Source organism: Pituophis catenifer, unplaced genomic scaffold (assembly GCF_029215685.1).
Source record: "Pituophis catenifer annectens isolate HBS135680 unplaced genomic scaffold, rPitCat1.0.hap2 SCAF_7, whole genome shotgun sequence".
In the NCBI taxonomy this organism is placed as follows: domain Eukaryota; kingdom Metazoa; phylum Chordata; class Lepidosauria; order Squamata; family Colubridae; genus Pituophis; species Pituophis catenifer.
In genome coordinates this window covers 56,620,002-56,635,142 of record NW_027256887.1, presented here as the reverse complement: position 1 = coordinate 56,635,142, position 15,141 = coordinate 56,620,002, and the positions used below count along the sequence as shown (strand labels likewise).

Below are 15,141 nucleotides of genomic sequence, written 5' to 3'. Positions count from 1 at the left end.
TATCCTGCATTATTTTTTGTTTTATTCTCGGTCTCTTCCCTGCCCAGACAAAATTATTAATATCCTTCTGCCATATCTTCAAATTTTCATCTTTTGTAAGTATTGGTATCATTTGAAAAAGAAACAAAAACTTAGGCAAAACATTCATTTTTACTGCTGCTATTCTTCCTAACAAGGATAATTGTAATTTTTTCCAATTTTCCATCTCTCTCTGTATTTTTTGCCACAACGGATCATAGTTATGCGTGAATAATTTCGCATTTGATGTCATAATATAAACCCCCAAATACTTAACTTTTTTTACTATTTCAAATCCTGTTAATCTTTCTAATTCATCTTTTTGATTTGTAGTCATGTTTTTAGTTATTTTCTTCGTTTTCCCTGCATTTATTTTAAATCCAGATACTTGCCCATATTGCTTAATTATATCCATTAAACCTACAACCGACTGTAATGGTTGGGTTAAAGTAACAACCAAATTGTCTGCGAATGCTCGTACTCTGTAATCATACTGCCTAATTTTAATTCCATTTATTTTGTCCAACCCACGTATCTTACTCAACAAAAATTCCAAAGTCAAGATGAACAATAATGGAGACAAGGAATATCCTTGTCTTGTTCCTTTTTCTATATTAAAAGTATCTGTTAAACTACCATTAATTATTATTTGCGCTGTTTGTTTCTGATATATTGCCTTAATAGATTGTGTAAAATATTCTCCAAACTGCATCTTTTCTATTATTTTCAATAAGAATTGCCAATTCAGTCGATCAAATGCTTTCTCTGCATCAAGAAATATCAGCACCGCAGGGATTTGATTGTTCTTCCCAAATACTCCAATAGGTTAACAACTTACATTACTCTTCATTTGTCTACCATTTATAAAACCAGATTGATCATTATGAATCATTTGTTGCATGACTGTCATTAACCTATTTGCTAGTATTTTAGCAAAAATCTTATAATCTGTATTTAAAAGTGATATAGGCCTATAATTTTTTGGCTGGGTGTGCTCTTGCTCCTCCTTTGGAATCAGAGAGATATAAGCTGTCCTCCAGGATGGGGGTACATCTCCTCCAGATTGTATGTTAGTAAATAATATTTTGAATGGTCCCACCATTTCTAACTGCAAGTGTTTATAATAAGCAGCTGTCAAACCATCCGTCCCAGGAGCTTTACCCACTTTCAACTGCTTAATTGCAAACATAATCTCCTCGGAAGTTATTGGTTGATTTAAACCCTCCCTTTGCTCTTTTGTAATTGTAATATTCTCTTTCTGTAAGTATCTATCTATAGCTATACTTTGAATTTTATCACTAGCATACAACCTCGTATAAAATTCTAAAAATGCTTTTTTAATCATATTTTGCTGATAAACCTCTTTACCTTTATATTCTATTTTCTCTATGGTCCTTGACTTTTGTTTTTTCCTTAACAAATATGCTAACCATCTCCCTGGTTTATTAGCATTGCAAAAAGTATGTTTAGCATATTGCAAATTAGTTGCGACCTGATCTGCCATTAACATATTAAATTGCCCTTGCAATAAATTAATTGCCTCTTTTATTTTCTTGTCTGCTGGGTTCAATATCAAAGCTTGTTCTTTTTTTTAAAATTTCCTCTTCTAAGTCCTTCCTTTTTTTCCCCTGTTTACGTCTATGTTTATTATTCAAATATATCAAAATACCTCTCATATATGCTTTACTTGCATCCCAAACCATTTCCATAGATGTACCCTTATGCATATTTATAATGAAAAATACTTTCATAAATTTTTTACATTCTTTTACATTTTCCTCATATCTAAACAGATTTTCATTTAATTTCCAAGACCTCTTAGATCCCATTCCATACTCTAATTCCATCCAAACTGGACTATGATCCGTTAAAACTCTTGGGCAGATCTTCGTCTTCTTCACCCTAGAAAAAAGATCATTTGTAATTAATATAAAATCAATCCTAGAGAAGGATTGATGTCTATCAGAAAAAAAGGTAAAGTCTTTTTCTTCAGAGTTCCTCTCTCGCCAGATATCTCTCAACTCCATATCATCCATCATTTCAAAAAACGATTTTGGCAATCTGGCACGCGTTGAAATATTCTGCAAGAGCCCCTTCTTATCTTTTTTAGTGTCCAAAACTCCATTCCAATCACCCAGTAAGATACATGATTTATAATCCCATTGTAGTAACTTGGAATGTAAAAGCTTATAAAATTTTTTCTGTTGTTGGTTCGGTGCATAAACTCCAATTAAAACTATTTTTTCTCCTTTTATTAAAAGTTCAATTGCTATAAATCTATAAATCTTCCTTGATCAACTGCTTCAATTAATTTGGCATTAAGTCTTTTTTTAGGTATATAACTATACCATTCTTCTTCTCGGGAGCAGATGCAACAAAATGTATATCTAACCATGCATTTATTAAATATTTTTGATCTGTCGTTCTAATGTGAGTCTCTTGTAGACAGATTACATCATTTTAAAACTGTTTCAAATAATGAAATATTTTTCTCCTCTTTTGTGGTGAATTTAGGCCATTAACATTCCAGTCAAAAATCTAGTTGCCATTCTTGGGCCCCTGAAGCTTTTGGAGCATCTGCTGGAAATCTCCATGCATTTTGCTTTTTGGCCTTGCTCCTCCTACTGCTTCTGTTTCTGTAGTTTCTTGAATCATCTGGAGTTGCTGCACTCTTAATTCTTCTTGACGCTTGGCTGCCGCTCGGGTCTGTCTTTGATCCCTAGGTTCTTCTATTTTCTCTAATATCTCCAAAGCCTGAGCAGTAGTCGAAAGTTGTATTAAGTCTTCTTGAGTAATCAAAGCTCCCCCTTGAGCCTGTGCCAACAATTCTCCCTTCTCCCCCTTTCTTGCCCCCTTTTCTGCTTCCGTCTTCGTTCTAGCTTCTGGGGACTGTGGGCGTCCAGCCTTTAGTACATTGGTGTAGAAATCTCTTGCATTCCACACTGAGTTAAGACGATGTCTTTCTCCTGAATGATTCACCACTAGTCCAGCTGGAACCTCCCATCTGTATTGTATCTGACGGTTTCTCAGTTCTTCCACCAGAAAGCCATAATCCCTTCTGGCTCTCAACATTTTGGGGGGGATTTCTTTCAGTATTAAAACCTCCTGCCCCCGCACTTGAAGCTTATTCTTAAAAGTGACTTGTAGGATTTCATTGCGTATTCTCCTTGTTGTGAAATAAACTACAATGTCTCTTGGTAGATGTTTCTGTCTGGCAACCCATGAATTGACACGGTAAATTTTGTCAATTTGCCATTCAAGATTTGCTTTTTGGTCTCCCATTATTTGTGCAAATGCTTCTGAAAAAATCTCTCTCAAATTCTCTTGCTTATTTTCTTTGAGGCCTCTTATTCTCAAAGCAAATTCCATATCTTTATATTGTATCATTATCACATCGGCCTCTGCTCTTTCCATCTTATTCTGGACCTCCCCCATTTTATTTTCCAGGTTCTCATTAGACTACTTAATTTCTTCCACTTTTTCATCTATTGCTTCAATATGGCCTGCCAGACCTTGTACTGCCATGATAATATCTTCTCTAATTTCTTGATTTCGTTTTTGAATAATCTCTTTAATTTGTACTATCTCCTCAGCAACATCTCAAATTTTATCCTCAAACATTGAAGCAATTTTTTTTCTGTAACAGCGGCTTGTATTTTAAGGGCTTCCTGCAACATTTCAAATGTTAATATTGGTGGTTCTGTTGGAACTGAGAGAGATTGCAATTTAGATGTTTGAGCTGGCGAGGTCCCAGCACTTTTAGTGACAATAGTTTTTACTTGTTTTGAAGCCATTTTTAGTTTCCAATTTGAATTTATTTAGCAGCCAGAACAACAAATCCACCAAATCCAAAAATTCCCAGCCTTTAAATAATATCAATCCTTTTTTTAAAAAAGTCACTGCTGTAGTCTTTTTCGCCTTTAATCTTTTTTTTTTTTTTTTTGAAGCAAAAATCTCTAATTTTGAACAGGGACTACCAGCGCTAAACAAAACTTTCCTCTTTAACTTTCGCTTTCACGCCCCATTAAAGCTCAATCACCATCTTGGTTTCACTTTCTCCCCTTAATGAGTCAGAAGGAATGAGTCAGATGGAGTTAAAGTTCAGTACTTGCAAATCTGATCTCTCCTGAGTTTGCTCAGCCTGCTTCCGAATGATGTTTATTCCAAGCGTTGTTTGCACGGGTGGCTGCGGTGTCTTCTGCTTAAAACAGAAACGTCCCGGATCGGGAGCTCTGTCGGGCTTCCAGGGAGCTCTCACCCTTCGAGCCCCAGAATTGTTCCTGGGGCTTCTTGGGGAGCTCTACCTGCACCCGTCTGCTCTCTTCCTCCCCTTTTCCCGGGGCGAAAGTTTCCACTAGACAACTGATTTGCGCTGTTCTAGCGGCTTTACGAGATCGCGGGGCTGGTGCTCGCAAAAGGAGCGTCTTTGGCACCTGCGGTGCCACCGGAAGTCTCCGTGTTTGCTTATTATTCATACCATAAAGAACAGTAAGTATTTAGGTGATAGCTCATTGTTGTAAAGGAAGTGTTGTGGCCTGCCAGCGGCCAGCAGAGCTGGGAGCAGATTCGGACAGTGAGGAGGTTGGGGAGGAACATGGGCCAGTCATGGAGTCTGGGGAAGGCTCGGACGAGGGCTCTGAGTCGGAGGTAGAGAGGGGGCCAAAACCAGCTGGTAGTTTTTTGCTGTCTCCAGAGTCTGACATCAGCGAGGCAGAAGAACAGCGTCAGCCTGTTCCCAGGGTGCACATGTGCAGAGCTGCCAGAAGACAGGAACAGTTAAGAAAACAGGGTCAATTTGGGAGTAAGGCTTGTAGATGATTGGCCCCTCCCATAAGGCATAAAAGAGAAGCGAACTGGACATGAGCTTTTGCAGGAAGCAATTAGTTCATCTGGTCGGTAAAAGTTCTGGAAAAGCTGTTTGACTCTGTGCTAAGTTTGGTCTTGCCCTGCATTTGGCAATTAGTTCTCTGGCAGCATTCTAAGAGAGATAAGGTGAGTGTTTGTAAACACTCCTCTGATAGACTGTTTGAGAAGCATTTCGGACTGGGAATGACAATAATTCACAGCCATATCAATTAAAGAGGTTTGCCGGGACTAAGTTTGTGCTGTATACTTTCTAAGGAAGCCTAGGTCAGAACAGGAAGATTAGACTGCTCAGGAGAGCCTCAAGCTTTGCAGAAAAAAAGGTTTTAAGGACTGTCTTCCTTAATATAATAAAGTCAGAATGTGCTCAACATCACAAGATTTTTAACATCATTAAAGTGGATGGTAGAATAATTACAAAGGAACTGAAACTAGAATTGGAATGAATATCCTAAAAGGGATAATAGCTATATAAAAAGCTATGTATTGAAATTTTTTTGTTGTAAATTTCAATGGTGTTTGTTTTTTTTTCAAATCTCAATTCTACTATGGCAATTATCAAAATATTATTGGAGGGTAAAATCTAGTGTCACACTAAGGAAATCACTGCCATGCTAATAACATCACTGTTGTCCTTGTTGCCAATATTCTTCAAGCAGCTAGCTTATTATAGTCATAGTAACTCTACTTTTAAAACATTTTAATATAATAATTTTGTTTTCATTTCCTTTAGTTCCAAATGCAAACTTGTATATTCAACTAAATGCACTACAGTTGACTTTGGATGAAAGAAGTATTCTTTGGCTAAATCAATTTGTATTGGATATGAAACAGAGTCTCAGTCAGTTTATGGCCATGTACAAGTTAAATGACAATTCAAAATCAGAAGAACATGTTGATGTTCGAGTTGATGGATTAATGATAAAGGTACAGTTTGCAAAAGCATAACATAACATTGCTAAGTGTTTCTTTCCTATATAGAATGATGCATGATAACAGTCCTTGTTTTGAAACTCTTTGAAACTGGAGCTGTTTTTAAATGACATCATGGACAATGTGCCAATGATTGCCTTGGTTTCTAACTTTTATAGGACATTTGGACCTTTCATGTTTTTAAATTTTCAATTTTTTAACATAGCTGAAAGAACCTACATGTTTTTGAATATATTTCTCAGTATAACACTGATACCAAACAATATTTCCAATGCCTGTGATTGTATATTATAGATAACATTGATTATTAGCTTTTTATAAAAGGTTCTAACAGTTGTGGGAGAATACACAACATTTAAGAATATGTATTCTATGTTCATAAATTAATGGTAATTTATAAATTAGCCTCCACGCTATGGGGTTGGAAGATTTAAACTTCCCCCACTCATACACAACTATGGGCAGCTTCTAAATATTAAAGCAGCATATAAATGCTTGCGGCAAACAAATCAAATAGGTGGACTGTTTGAACCTAAAAAGAATGACAGTATAATAGGCACATCAGAAAAAAATATTCAGAGATTCAATGATGTATCTGTAGTCGTGGAGATCAATTTATAAATAAATAGCATGTTGGGGATAGTAGTTGTTTGATAGTCAAGGGCATATGGACTCCTTGGGCATAGAAAACTTTAAAGGAATACATTCCTCTGCAGAATTACAGCAAACTGAGATTTATTATTACTTTGATTTAAAACTTGACCAAAAATCATAAAACAGGGCAGGTTATAAGTAGTCAAAATATAATAATAAAAGGAGTAAGATGAAAAAGAAAAAAACATTTAAATAAATCAAAATACTTCTGCAAACAAAAAGCCCTTAACTAGTACTAAAAAAATGCAGTAATAGTAGTATTTATGTTTACATGAGAAGTTCCATAATTGGAGACTACAAGAGAGAGGACTTGCTGCTATGCAATGTATCCAAGCTATTTTAAAAAATACTTTCTGACCATATTAAACAAGGACTGGATATTATAGCTAGAGATGATCCTTCAACTATTTGAGATGGCTCAAGGTTTTAAAGATCGGCAGATCCAACTTCTTTAGACTTAGGCCAGATCCACAGTTACTGTTTGCTCCATAATCAGTTGTCATTCACATAATCAGTGTCATTCACCTTATCCTGAGTGCACGAACAATCCTCCACCTAGTCCAAGCTTACTGCAAATACAGTCCCAACTTCCGTTTTGAAAAGTACTTCAGAAGTATTGTTTTACATTTGAAGCCATATTAAGCCATTTTGAGTATTTAATCAACACTGCTTTATTCCTGTTTAGTGACATCTGCAACTCCAATTGCCTGTAGTGCTTGACTTGCCCATTGTCTCTGGTGGCTGATGATTTTTTCACAATGAGTTGCTATGGTCTTAGCTAGTCAGCTTCCCTTTTTTTTCTTTCTTCCAGTTGATCCAATGGCTCATAAACATCATAGAGTCTAATATATTCATTCCATTCCATTCTGTGGGCAACCTTATATTTCCTAGCCATCCTCTTCTTTCTTTCTTACATTGTGCTTAATGTTCTGCAATGATCCTTCCTCTCCCTTAATGTTCGAACAATATTATAAAATATCAGTGAATGGTACTTCCTTGCTTTCTTGAATTTCAGCTATCAGTTCTTTATTGACACAAAATTTCTACCCAGCACAGTGGAACAAAGGAACAATTTGTTCCCTGTGTTTTAACAATTGAAGCTATGGTGCAGTAACTTCGAAGGAGAAACATGGAAAAGATGTGTGAAGCCATTCATGTATGTAACATCTGTGAAACAAATGAACAGGAACTAGTAAAGTGGCAATATTTAAAAGGAGAAGGCAGGAACTTGTAACACCACCAACACAGGAGCCAGGTAGCAAGGGTTGCCTTTCCTATTTATAGCCAGACAACAAGGATTGCTTTCCCTTCTTGGATGGAAAGAGCAGATAGTGGACTGATCAATCAGATACTGTGGTATCACCATACCTCTCTTCTCTAGGCTGGAATTTTTAAATCCTTTTTTCAGGAACAGGTGAGAGAAGCATGGGAGACAAGCAGGATAGGTTTCTAGGTAGAATTGCTTCTAAAGGAAATGAGTAGCCAATACAGTTCCTTCAGAATGGATATGTTATTCCATTTGACTACATTATTCATAGTAGTAGCTGTTTTAGTCTGAACTAGCTGTAACTCACACATTATCTTTAAGGCTTTTTTTATATACTGCTTGTTAAAACTAAATAGTCAGTAAGTTATTAGAGTATAAACTACCATAGCAAGCCTTTTCCACCGTGGTCCCTGCTCTATGGAACATTGTCCCTTTGGAGGTTAGAATGGCGCTGGCCCCGTTAGCCTTTCATAAGGACCTAAAAACCTGGCTATGTTCCAGTGCCTAGGATGCTGAATGTGTTAAGGCCCCATTTCCTGGTGGTCTTATTAAGTGGCCAAGTATCTTAGTTACTATGTGTATTTAATTTGGATGTTTCTGCTGGTTTTTATTGTTTTAAAATGTTTTTAGTATTTTAATAAATTTTTGAACTTTAAGCCTCAAAGTGTCATTGACTGAGATAAGCAGCTATAGAAATTCAATGAATAAATTTAAAAAAATTAATTAGCTTGACTATTTTATTAAGTCACAAGGCATTTCAGCCTTTATTAGCCATATATCCTAATTTTCCTCATTCTCTTGTTTAGCCGTTTCGGGGATTGTACAACCCACATTTTGGGGAGCTACATATATTAATAACTCTTATGTGTATTGATCAGGTATATTCCTTGGATAATTTACTTTTCTTTCTTGTTCCTAACATTTGAAGAATATTTATTCAATGAATTCTGTTTGATCCTCATATACGTTTACTTTTTTATCATTGTAGCTCATCATTCCTTCTGAAAGGAAGCAAAAACATAAAGATGATCCATATGCAATTTCCATTCAAAGTTCTGAAATGATTGCTACAAATGCTAGACATTCAGCAAACTGTAGACACTCTGATTTGGAAGCAGCATTCCAAAACTTCAAAGACTCTACATTCTTCAGTAGAACCTTCACAGAGTTTCCCAAATCTTCTGATTGTTTTAATCTTTTGCATCCCAATTTTCAAAGACATGCCCATGAACAAGATACAAAACTACACGATATCTATAAAGGTATTATTACTCCTCAACTGAATAAATGTGCACTTAAAACTTCAGCTGCATCAGATGTTTGGGCAGTGCATTTTTCTCAATTTTGGATGGACTATGAAGGAATGAAGAGTGGGAAAGGACGGCCGATAAGCTTTGTGGATTCATTCCCACTTACATTTTGGATTTGTCAACCTATGAGATGTGAACGGTCACACAAAGAGCCTTTTTGCAGTCAGGACTCTCTCAACATTCTGAAAAGTGAATCTTGTGACCTTGCTAATCGCCTGCAGCATAAAAAACGTCTGAAAGAGTATTATAGTACTGAGATGGAAGCCTTCCCCAGTGGTACTGAAAATTTGTGCTCCACTAAAAGCACTTCGGGATCTCAGTCAGCATATGTTGCAGACATTCATGTTTTACTTCATATTCAAAAACATGTAAGCATGCAGATAAATCATTACCAATATCTTTTCTTACTTTACCTACAAGAATCCCTTGCGTTACTCCTGGACAACTTGAGAAAGGATGTAGAGACTGTGACAGGGAATCCAGCAAAAGAGGCAAATGTCTGTATTGGGATCTTATTGAAAAGTGCTGACATAGCTTTGTTGCTTCATCCACTAGTGCAAGGAAGCATGTGCAATCCTCCTATTTTAGAACAAGGAGGTCCAGGGACATCAGATCTCTTACCCATGGAAAACAGAGAAGCTTATGAATCAGAAAGCAAGCTAGTTTCTACTTCTACTACACAGATGAACAATTTAGATATTAATGTTGTAACCAACTCTGGGTCTCTGAATACTAATCTTAATCTTCTGATAGATCCAGTTTTAAAATCAAATAGTGACATGGATTTGCCAAGCGAAAGTTCGTTTTTGAATGATGCAGCAGAAAAACTTTGGAGGAAAATCAATGAAGAAAGTAATAGTGGGCTTTTCAGTCATAGTGATTCAGAAGAAATTTGTGAGTCACTAAGTGACAATTCCTTTCCTAGAGAATTGGCTGATATGTCAAATTGCAGAGAAGATCCTATCAAAATGCTGATAGGCAAGGAAGAAGAGAAAAGTGGTTTCTCAAATAACAAAAGTAAAGCAGAATGCTCAACTGTTAGAGTCATAGAAACTGAAACTGATTCTGTGGGACAGTCTGAGAAGTTTGAAAATGGCAAAGAAAAATTGAACACAGCAAAAATGCTTGCATTTCAGTCTTCATTAAGGTACAGAAAACATTCTACAAATTAACATGGTTTAGATCCGGGACTTAAGGTCAGTAGAGTAAAATTAGAGGGATTAAAGGTGTTCCAAATCTTTAGATTATTTGTTGATACTACGAAGCTGGAAATTGGCTCAAAATTTTAATGTGTTTTTTTTTAGTATATTTCATTGCATCTGTTCTGTACTGTAGTCATAATTTACCAAATTAATCACTTAAACCCTGTTTTCAATTCATTTCTTTTGGCAGCAGCTAGCATACCTATAAGAATGCTCCATGTAGTTCTGAATACAATATATTGGAACAATAATCAGTATGCAGTTGGAGCTGGAGAAAAGTCCCTTGTGGTTGAAATAAATCAGAAGGCATCATTGTTTTTTCATACTCCTATCTATTACATTCTTATGTTACAAATTCATTTATAAAATGGTGGTGGTTGTGAACATTGCATGGATTTCCTACAATACTTACTTAAGGAAATTTATGAAAAATGCAGTTGCCTGCTAGATAAAGGATTTTCTCTTTATCCGGGATCACTTGTCAGCTTAAAACAAAATCACAAATCTATCATCCCATAATATGTACATAGGCTGTTGGTGCTAACTAGTTACAGGATTGTAATATGACTACTGAATGCCAGTGTGAACATATTACTGGGTATAATTACTACTTGTGATTTCAGAATATATTTTCAGAATATTTTTTTCAGAATATATTTTCATCAACATTTCTTTTAATTACATATTTTAAAGGATTTTATTTTATTTTGTAATTTTTTTCTATCTTAAGTAATGATTTCCTAATATCTTTATATCAAAAAGTGGAAAGCCTAAGGAATCGTGCCAGTCCAATCTCCCTGCATTCTCTGTTTCTTATAAGAACATGAAGAAAAGTCCATCACAAGCCTCTTTGGATACCATTTCTACTGACAGTATCTTCTTTGAGGAGCACTACTTGGAAAGTGATGGAAGTGACAGCCAAAGTTTTTTTGAAAAAGGTGTTCAAATTTTCTGACACACTTTTGAATATAAACAATATTATCTCTTTTCTTCACAAGTACAACTAACTTTAGTTCGTGTTTTAAAAAATATTTTATAGATTTCAGATGTATTGTTTTGGCCTACAGTACAATAAACAAATTACCATAATTAGATATATGATAATATGATATATTGATGGCTCTTTCATTTGTTTGATTGGTTTAATATATCACCAGAGAGTCTGAGTTTCAGATAACTGTCAATATGATTGTAAGCCTATAATTTGCAAAGTTATGGGTACTTGTTTATTTACTGTTACATTTTCAAAACTTAAAAACTTTAGAGAAGTTTTAGATAAAATGCAAGAAAGAATTCAAACAATCAGGTTTCTTTGTAGCTTTATAGCAGAAATCTGTATCCTATTTTGGTTAAATATTGTGCTGAATCTTCCTGTCTATTTGCAGTTTCCCTACCTATCAACTAACTAGATGATAATGTGATATCCTTTTTATGTCTCCATCTCAGCTTAAATAGCAAAATTTAATCAAATTAAATTATTTAAAATCAGTTTATTATATAGTTTGATGTGCAACTAGATTACGATACCTTGAATATATGCATGTGAATATTCAATCTTTATTCACAAAACATCTCTTTTTTCATAATGTGAATATGCCAGCTCTCTTATCCAATAAACCAGTGGAAAATATACCTGATGAATGCACAGAGAATGAGAATTATGGTGAATCATCTCCAGATGTCCTCAGTGCCAATTCAGAGTGTACTCAGGATGCTAGTGAAGAAATGGTAATGCTCCAAAAATAAAGAACACTTTTATATATCTAAACAACTCTTTGCAAAACTAAAATACTTTTTTTAATTGTAGGGGGGGTATTAATGCATAGTCTTGATATTAAAAAAAGGTGCTTGCCAAACAAAAATTCAATACAATTTACTACTTTACTGTTATCATAAAAGTTAAATAAACTTCTAATTTGTACCTCAGACTCTACTAGATGATTAGAGTTTCAAAATGCTTCAGTAACAAACAATAGAATAAAACGTTGCTAATCCCTAAAGAAGAGGAGGTGTAGGAATTAGCAGATTTAATTAGTTCACAAACAGTCCCCTGTCTTTTCTCCAGACAATATGGATATCTTTGGTTGGTAGAAGGGCTATTTGGAAAAATTGGCTTCTATGGGACAGTCCTATTCTTCAAGAGTTACTGTGGTGCTTTAAAGTTTGTGAAGCCTTTTGATTTTCAATGTTCCTGCATAAATATGCCTAAAATGTCATCTGTTGTCTACATATATTCTAAAACTAGATAAAGAGAATACAATTAAAACAAAGAAATGAAAAACATTACATTTATTCATTTATTTATTGAGCAAAATAATCCAAAGCTACATATTTGTATATGGCACAAGTATGTGAGCCTTTGCTTTTAATAACTGATGTGCCCTGCTTGAGCAACAATAACTGCAACTAAACATTTCTGATAACTTTTGATCAGTCTTACATATGGGCTTGGAGGAATTTTAGTTGATTCCTACGTATAGAACAACTTCAGTTTAAGGAGGTTGGTGGGCTTCCTCTTGTGGATTACCTACTTCAGGTCCTTCCACAACAACATTTCTATAAGATAAGGATAAGGATAATTTTATTTCTATACCGCCCCTCTCCCGAAGGACTCGGGGCGGTGTACAGCCAGGTAAAAACACAATACAAATATCACAATTTAAATTTAAAAATTATTAAAAGTATTACATTTAAGGCCAATTAACTAAAAAACCCAAAAATTTAAGAACTCCAAATTTAAAACTCAATTATGAAGCTAGCCCTGCCTGTCGGAAGAGCAGGGTCTTAAGAGCACAGCGGAAAACTATAGGGTTAAAGTCAGTCAGGACTCTGACTTGATCGTTTCAAAACATTAACTTTTTTCTACTTTAACTACCGGTAAAACTTGTATGTTTTGGGTCATTGTAAGGTAGTCAGCAGAACTGTCTAGGAGCCATATTTAAATTCTGGATTTCTATTACAGGTAATCGTTGATTTATTACCACAATTGAATCCAAAATTTCTGTTGCTAAGCAAGGCAGTTGTTAAGCAAGTTTGCCCCATTTTATGACCTTTCTTGCCACAGTTGTTAGGTGAATGACTGCAGTTGTTAAGTTAGTATTGCGGTTGTAAAGTGAATCTGGTTTCCCCATTGACTTCAGTTGTCAGAAGATCACAAAAGGTGATCACATGACCCCAGGGCACTGCCACTGTCATAAATATGAGCCAGTTACCAAGGGTCTGAATTTGATCATATGACCATGGGGTTGCTGCAACGGTCGTAAGTGAGAAAAATGGCCCCAACTCACTTTTTTCAGTGCTGTTGTAACTTCGAATGGTCACAGAACGAAAGGTTGTAAATCAAGGACTACCTGTACTAAATGGTTGCCTTGCCTAGCCTCTGTAAGCCTTTTTTTTTTTGCATCTGAAAACTTTCAGTTGCATTGATTCTGTTTGAGGTACTATATTGCCTGTAACAAATGTTTTATAGGAGATCATTAGGATGTATTACACATCTATACATAGATATATATATTTGTAATTTGATGAAAATATAATTAGCATATTTGATTTAGCAAAGCATCTTTTCAGTATCTTGTAACTAGAAATATTAAAAATCCAAACAAATGTGAAATACAGACTATAGTGTTTGCTATTAGCATCTATAATACTTCTAACTTAGATCAGATATAAACAACTTTATTTAGAGTATACAGAAAATTTTGAGATCAAAATGTTTTGCCTAAAAACCCAAAAAATTGTCTCAAGCTATTTCACCCATCCTGTAAAGTGTTTTGTTTCAAACTTGAAACATTTATGTAATGGTGGGAACAATACATGTTAAACTTGAAACAATTGTTTTTAACTCAAAATGAAGTATTTCAAGTTAGAAACATTTTGAATGTGAAACGTTTTATACATCTCTGATTCACAGAGTGAGCAGCAAAACTTCCTAAAACTACTAAATTATGCAAAGTATTTGAAAAGGAAAAAAACTGTCTGAATCTTAAGAGATTATTTGCTTTTTGTTTTGTTGACAGATGTCAGTGGTAGTTTTTAAAATATTTGGTATTAATGGTGAAATCGACATCAGAGGTGAAGACACAGAAGTATGCCTTCAGATAAATCATGTTTTACCAAATCAACTGGGCAATATCAGTGTTCGACATTATCTCTGCAACCGAACAGCAGGTAAGAAATAACACAAAAGGGCACTAACAATATTTTCATTTTAATAACAGTATCTTGAACAACTGCTCTTTTTGTTAATGGATTATGAAAAATACATTATCGTGTTGGACACATATAGTTTAGAGACCTATAAATATGTATATGTACTTTAAAAAAAAATCTGAAAACTGACTGCTTTTTTTTAAACTTCAGAAATTGAAACCACCATTTATCTTGTTGAGCACTTGCATCAGCTATATATACCGTAGTTGATATTGTAAAATGCAAGTTATTTGTCATCATAGAACATGGGTGTCAAACACGTGGTGTCACATTGCCGTCATATGACTTTTTTTACAGAGCTGGTGTGGGCATGGCCTGTGCATGGCCGGACCGCAGGCCACCTGTTTGACACCCCTGCCTTAGAAAAGGGAAAAGAAGATTCCAAAACAGTAACAGATACAGAGTGCCCTGCCTTCCCAAAACAGACAAGACCTGTTTCCTCTATGCTGAAAAAAAATGCAGGGAAATTGATAGTACTTTTGCGAGCATTGATTGCCCCACCTCTCCCTCCCTCCCTCCCTCTTTCTGTACAAACACACACACACTGCCATTTGAAAGTACAGTACTTGCTACAATTTTTGTATTATAATCTTAAACTTCTTGTTGGGATTTACTGCTTTAATCTAAATTGCAAAGAGGGAAGCTGGACAATACTATTGTCAATACTTAATACTATTCAATA

At 35.1% G+C, this 15,141-nt stretch overlaps 1 protein-coding gene across 1 annotated transcript in view; it reads left to right on the top strand.

Annotated features, from left to right (window-relative positions):
* Positions 1-15,141, top strand: part of BLTP3B (bridge-like lipid transfer protein family member 3B) — a 59,019-nt gene that overhangs the window by 30,266 nt on the left and 13,612 nt on the right. The window contains exons 13-17 of the mRNA XM_070947198.1: positions 5,615-5,808; positions 8,724-10,192; positions 11,010-11,185; positions 11,848-11,975; positions 14,267-14,417. Of these exons, the coding sequence (XP_070803299.1) occupies positions 5,615-5,808; positions 8,724-10,192; positions 11,010-11,185; positions 11,848-11,975; positions 14,267-14,417 (2,118 nt within the window). The remainder of the gene's footprint in view (positions 1-5,614; positions 5,809-8,723; positions 10,193-11,009; positions 11,186-11,847; positions 11,976-14,266; positions 14,418-15,141) is intronic.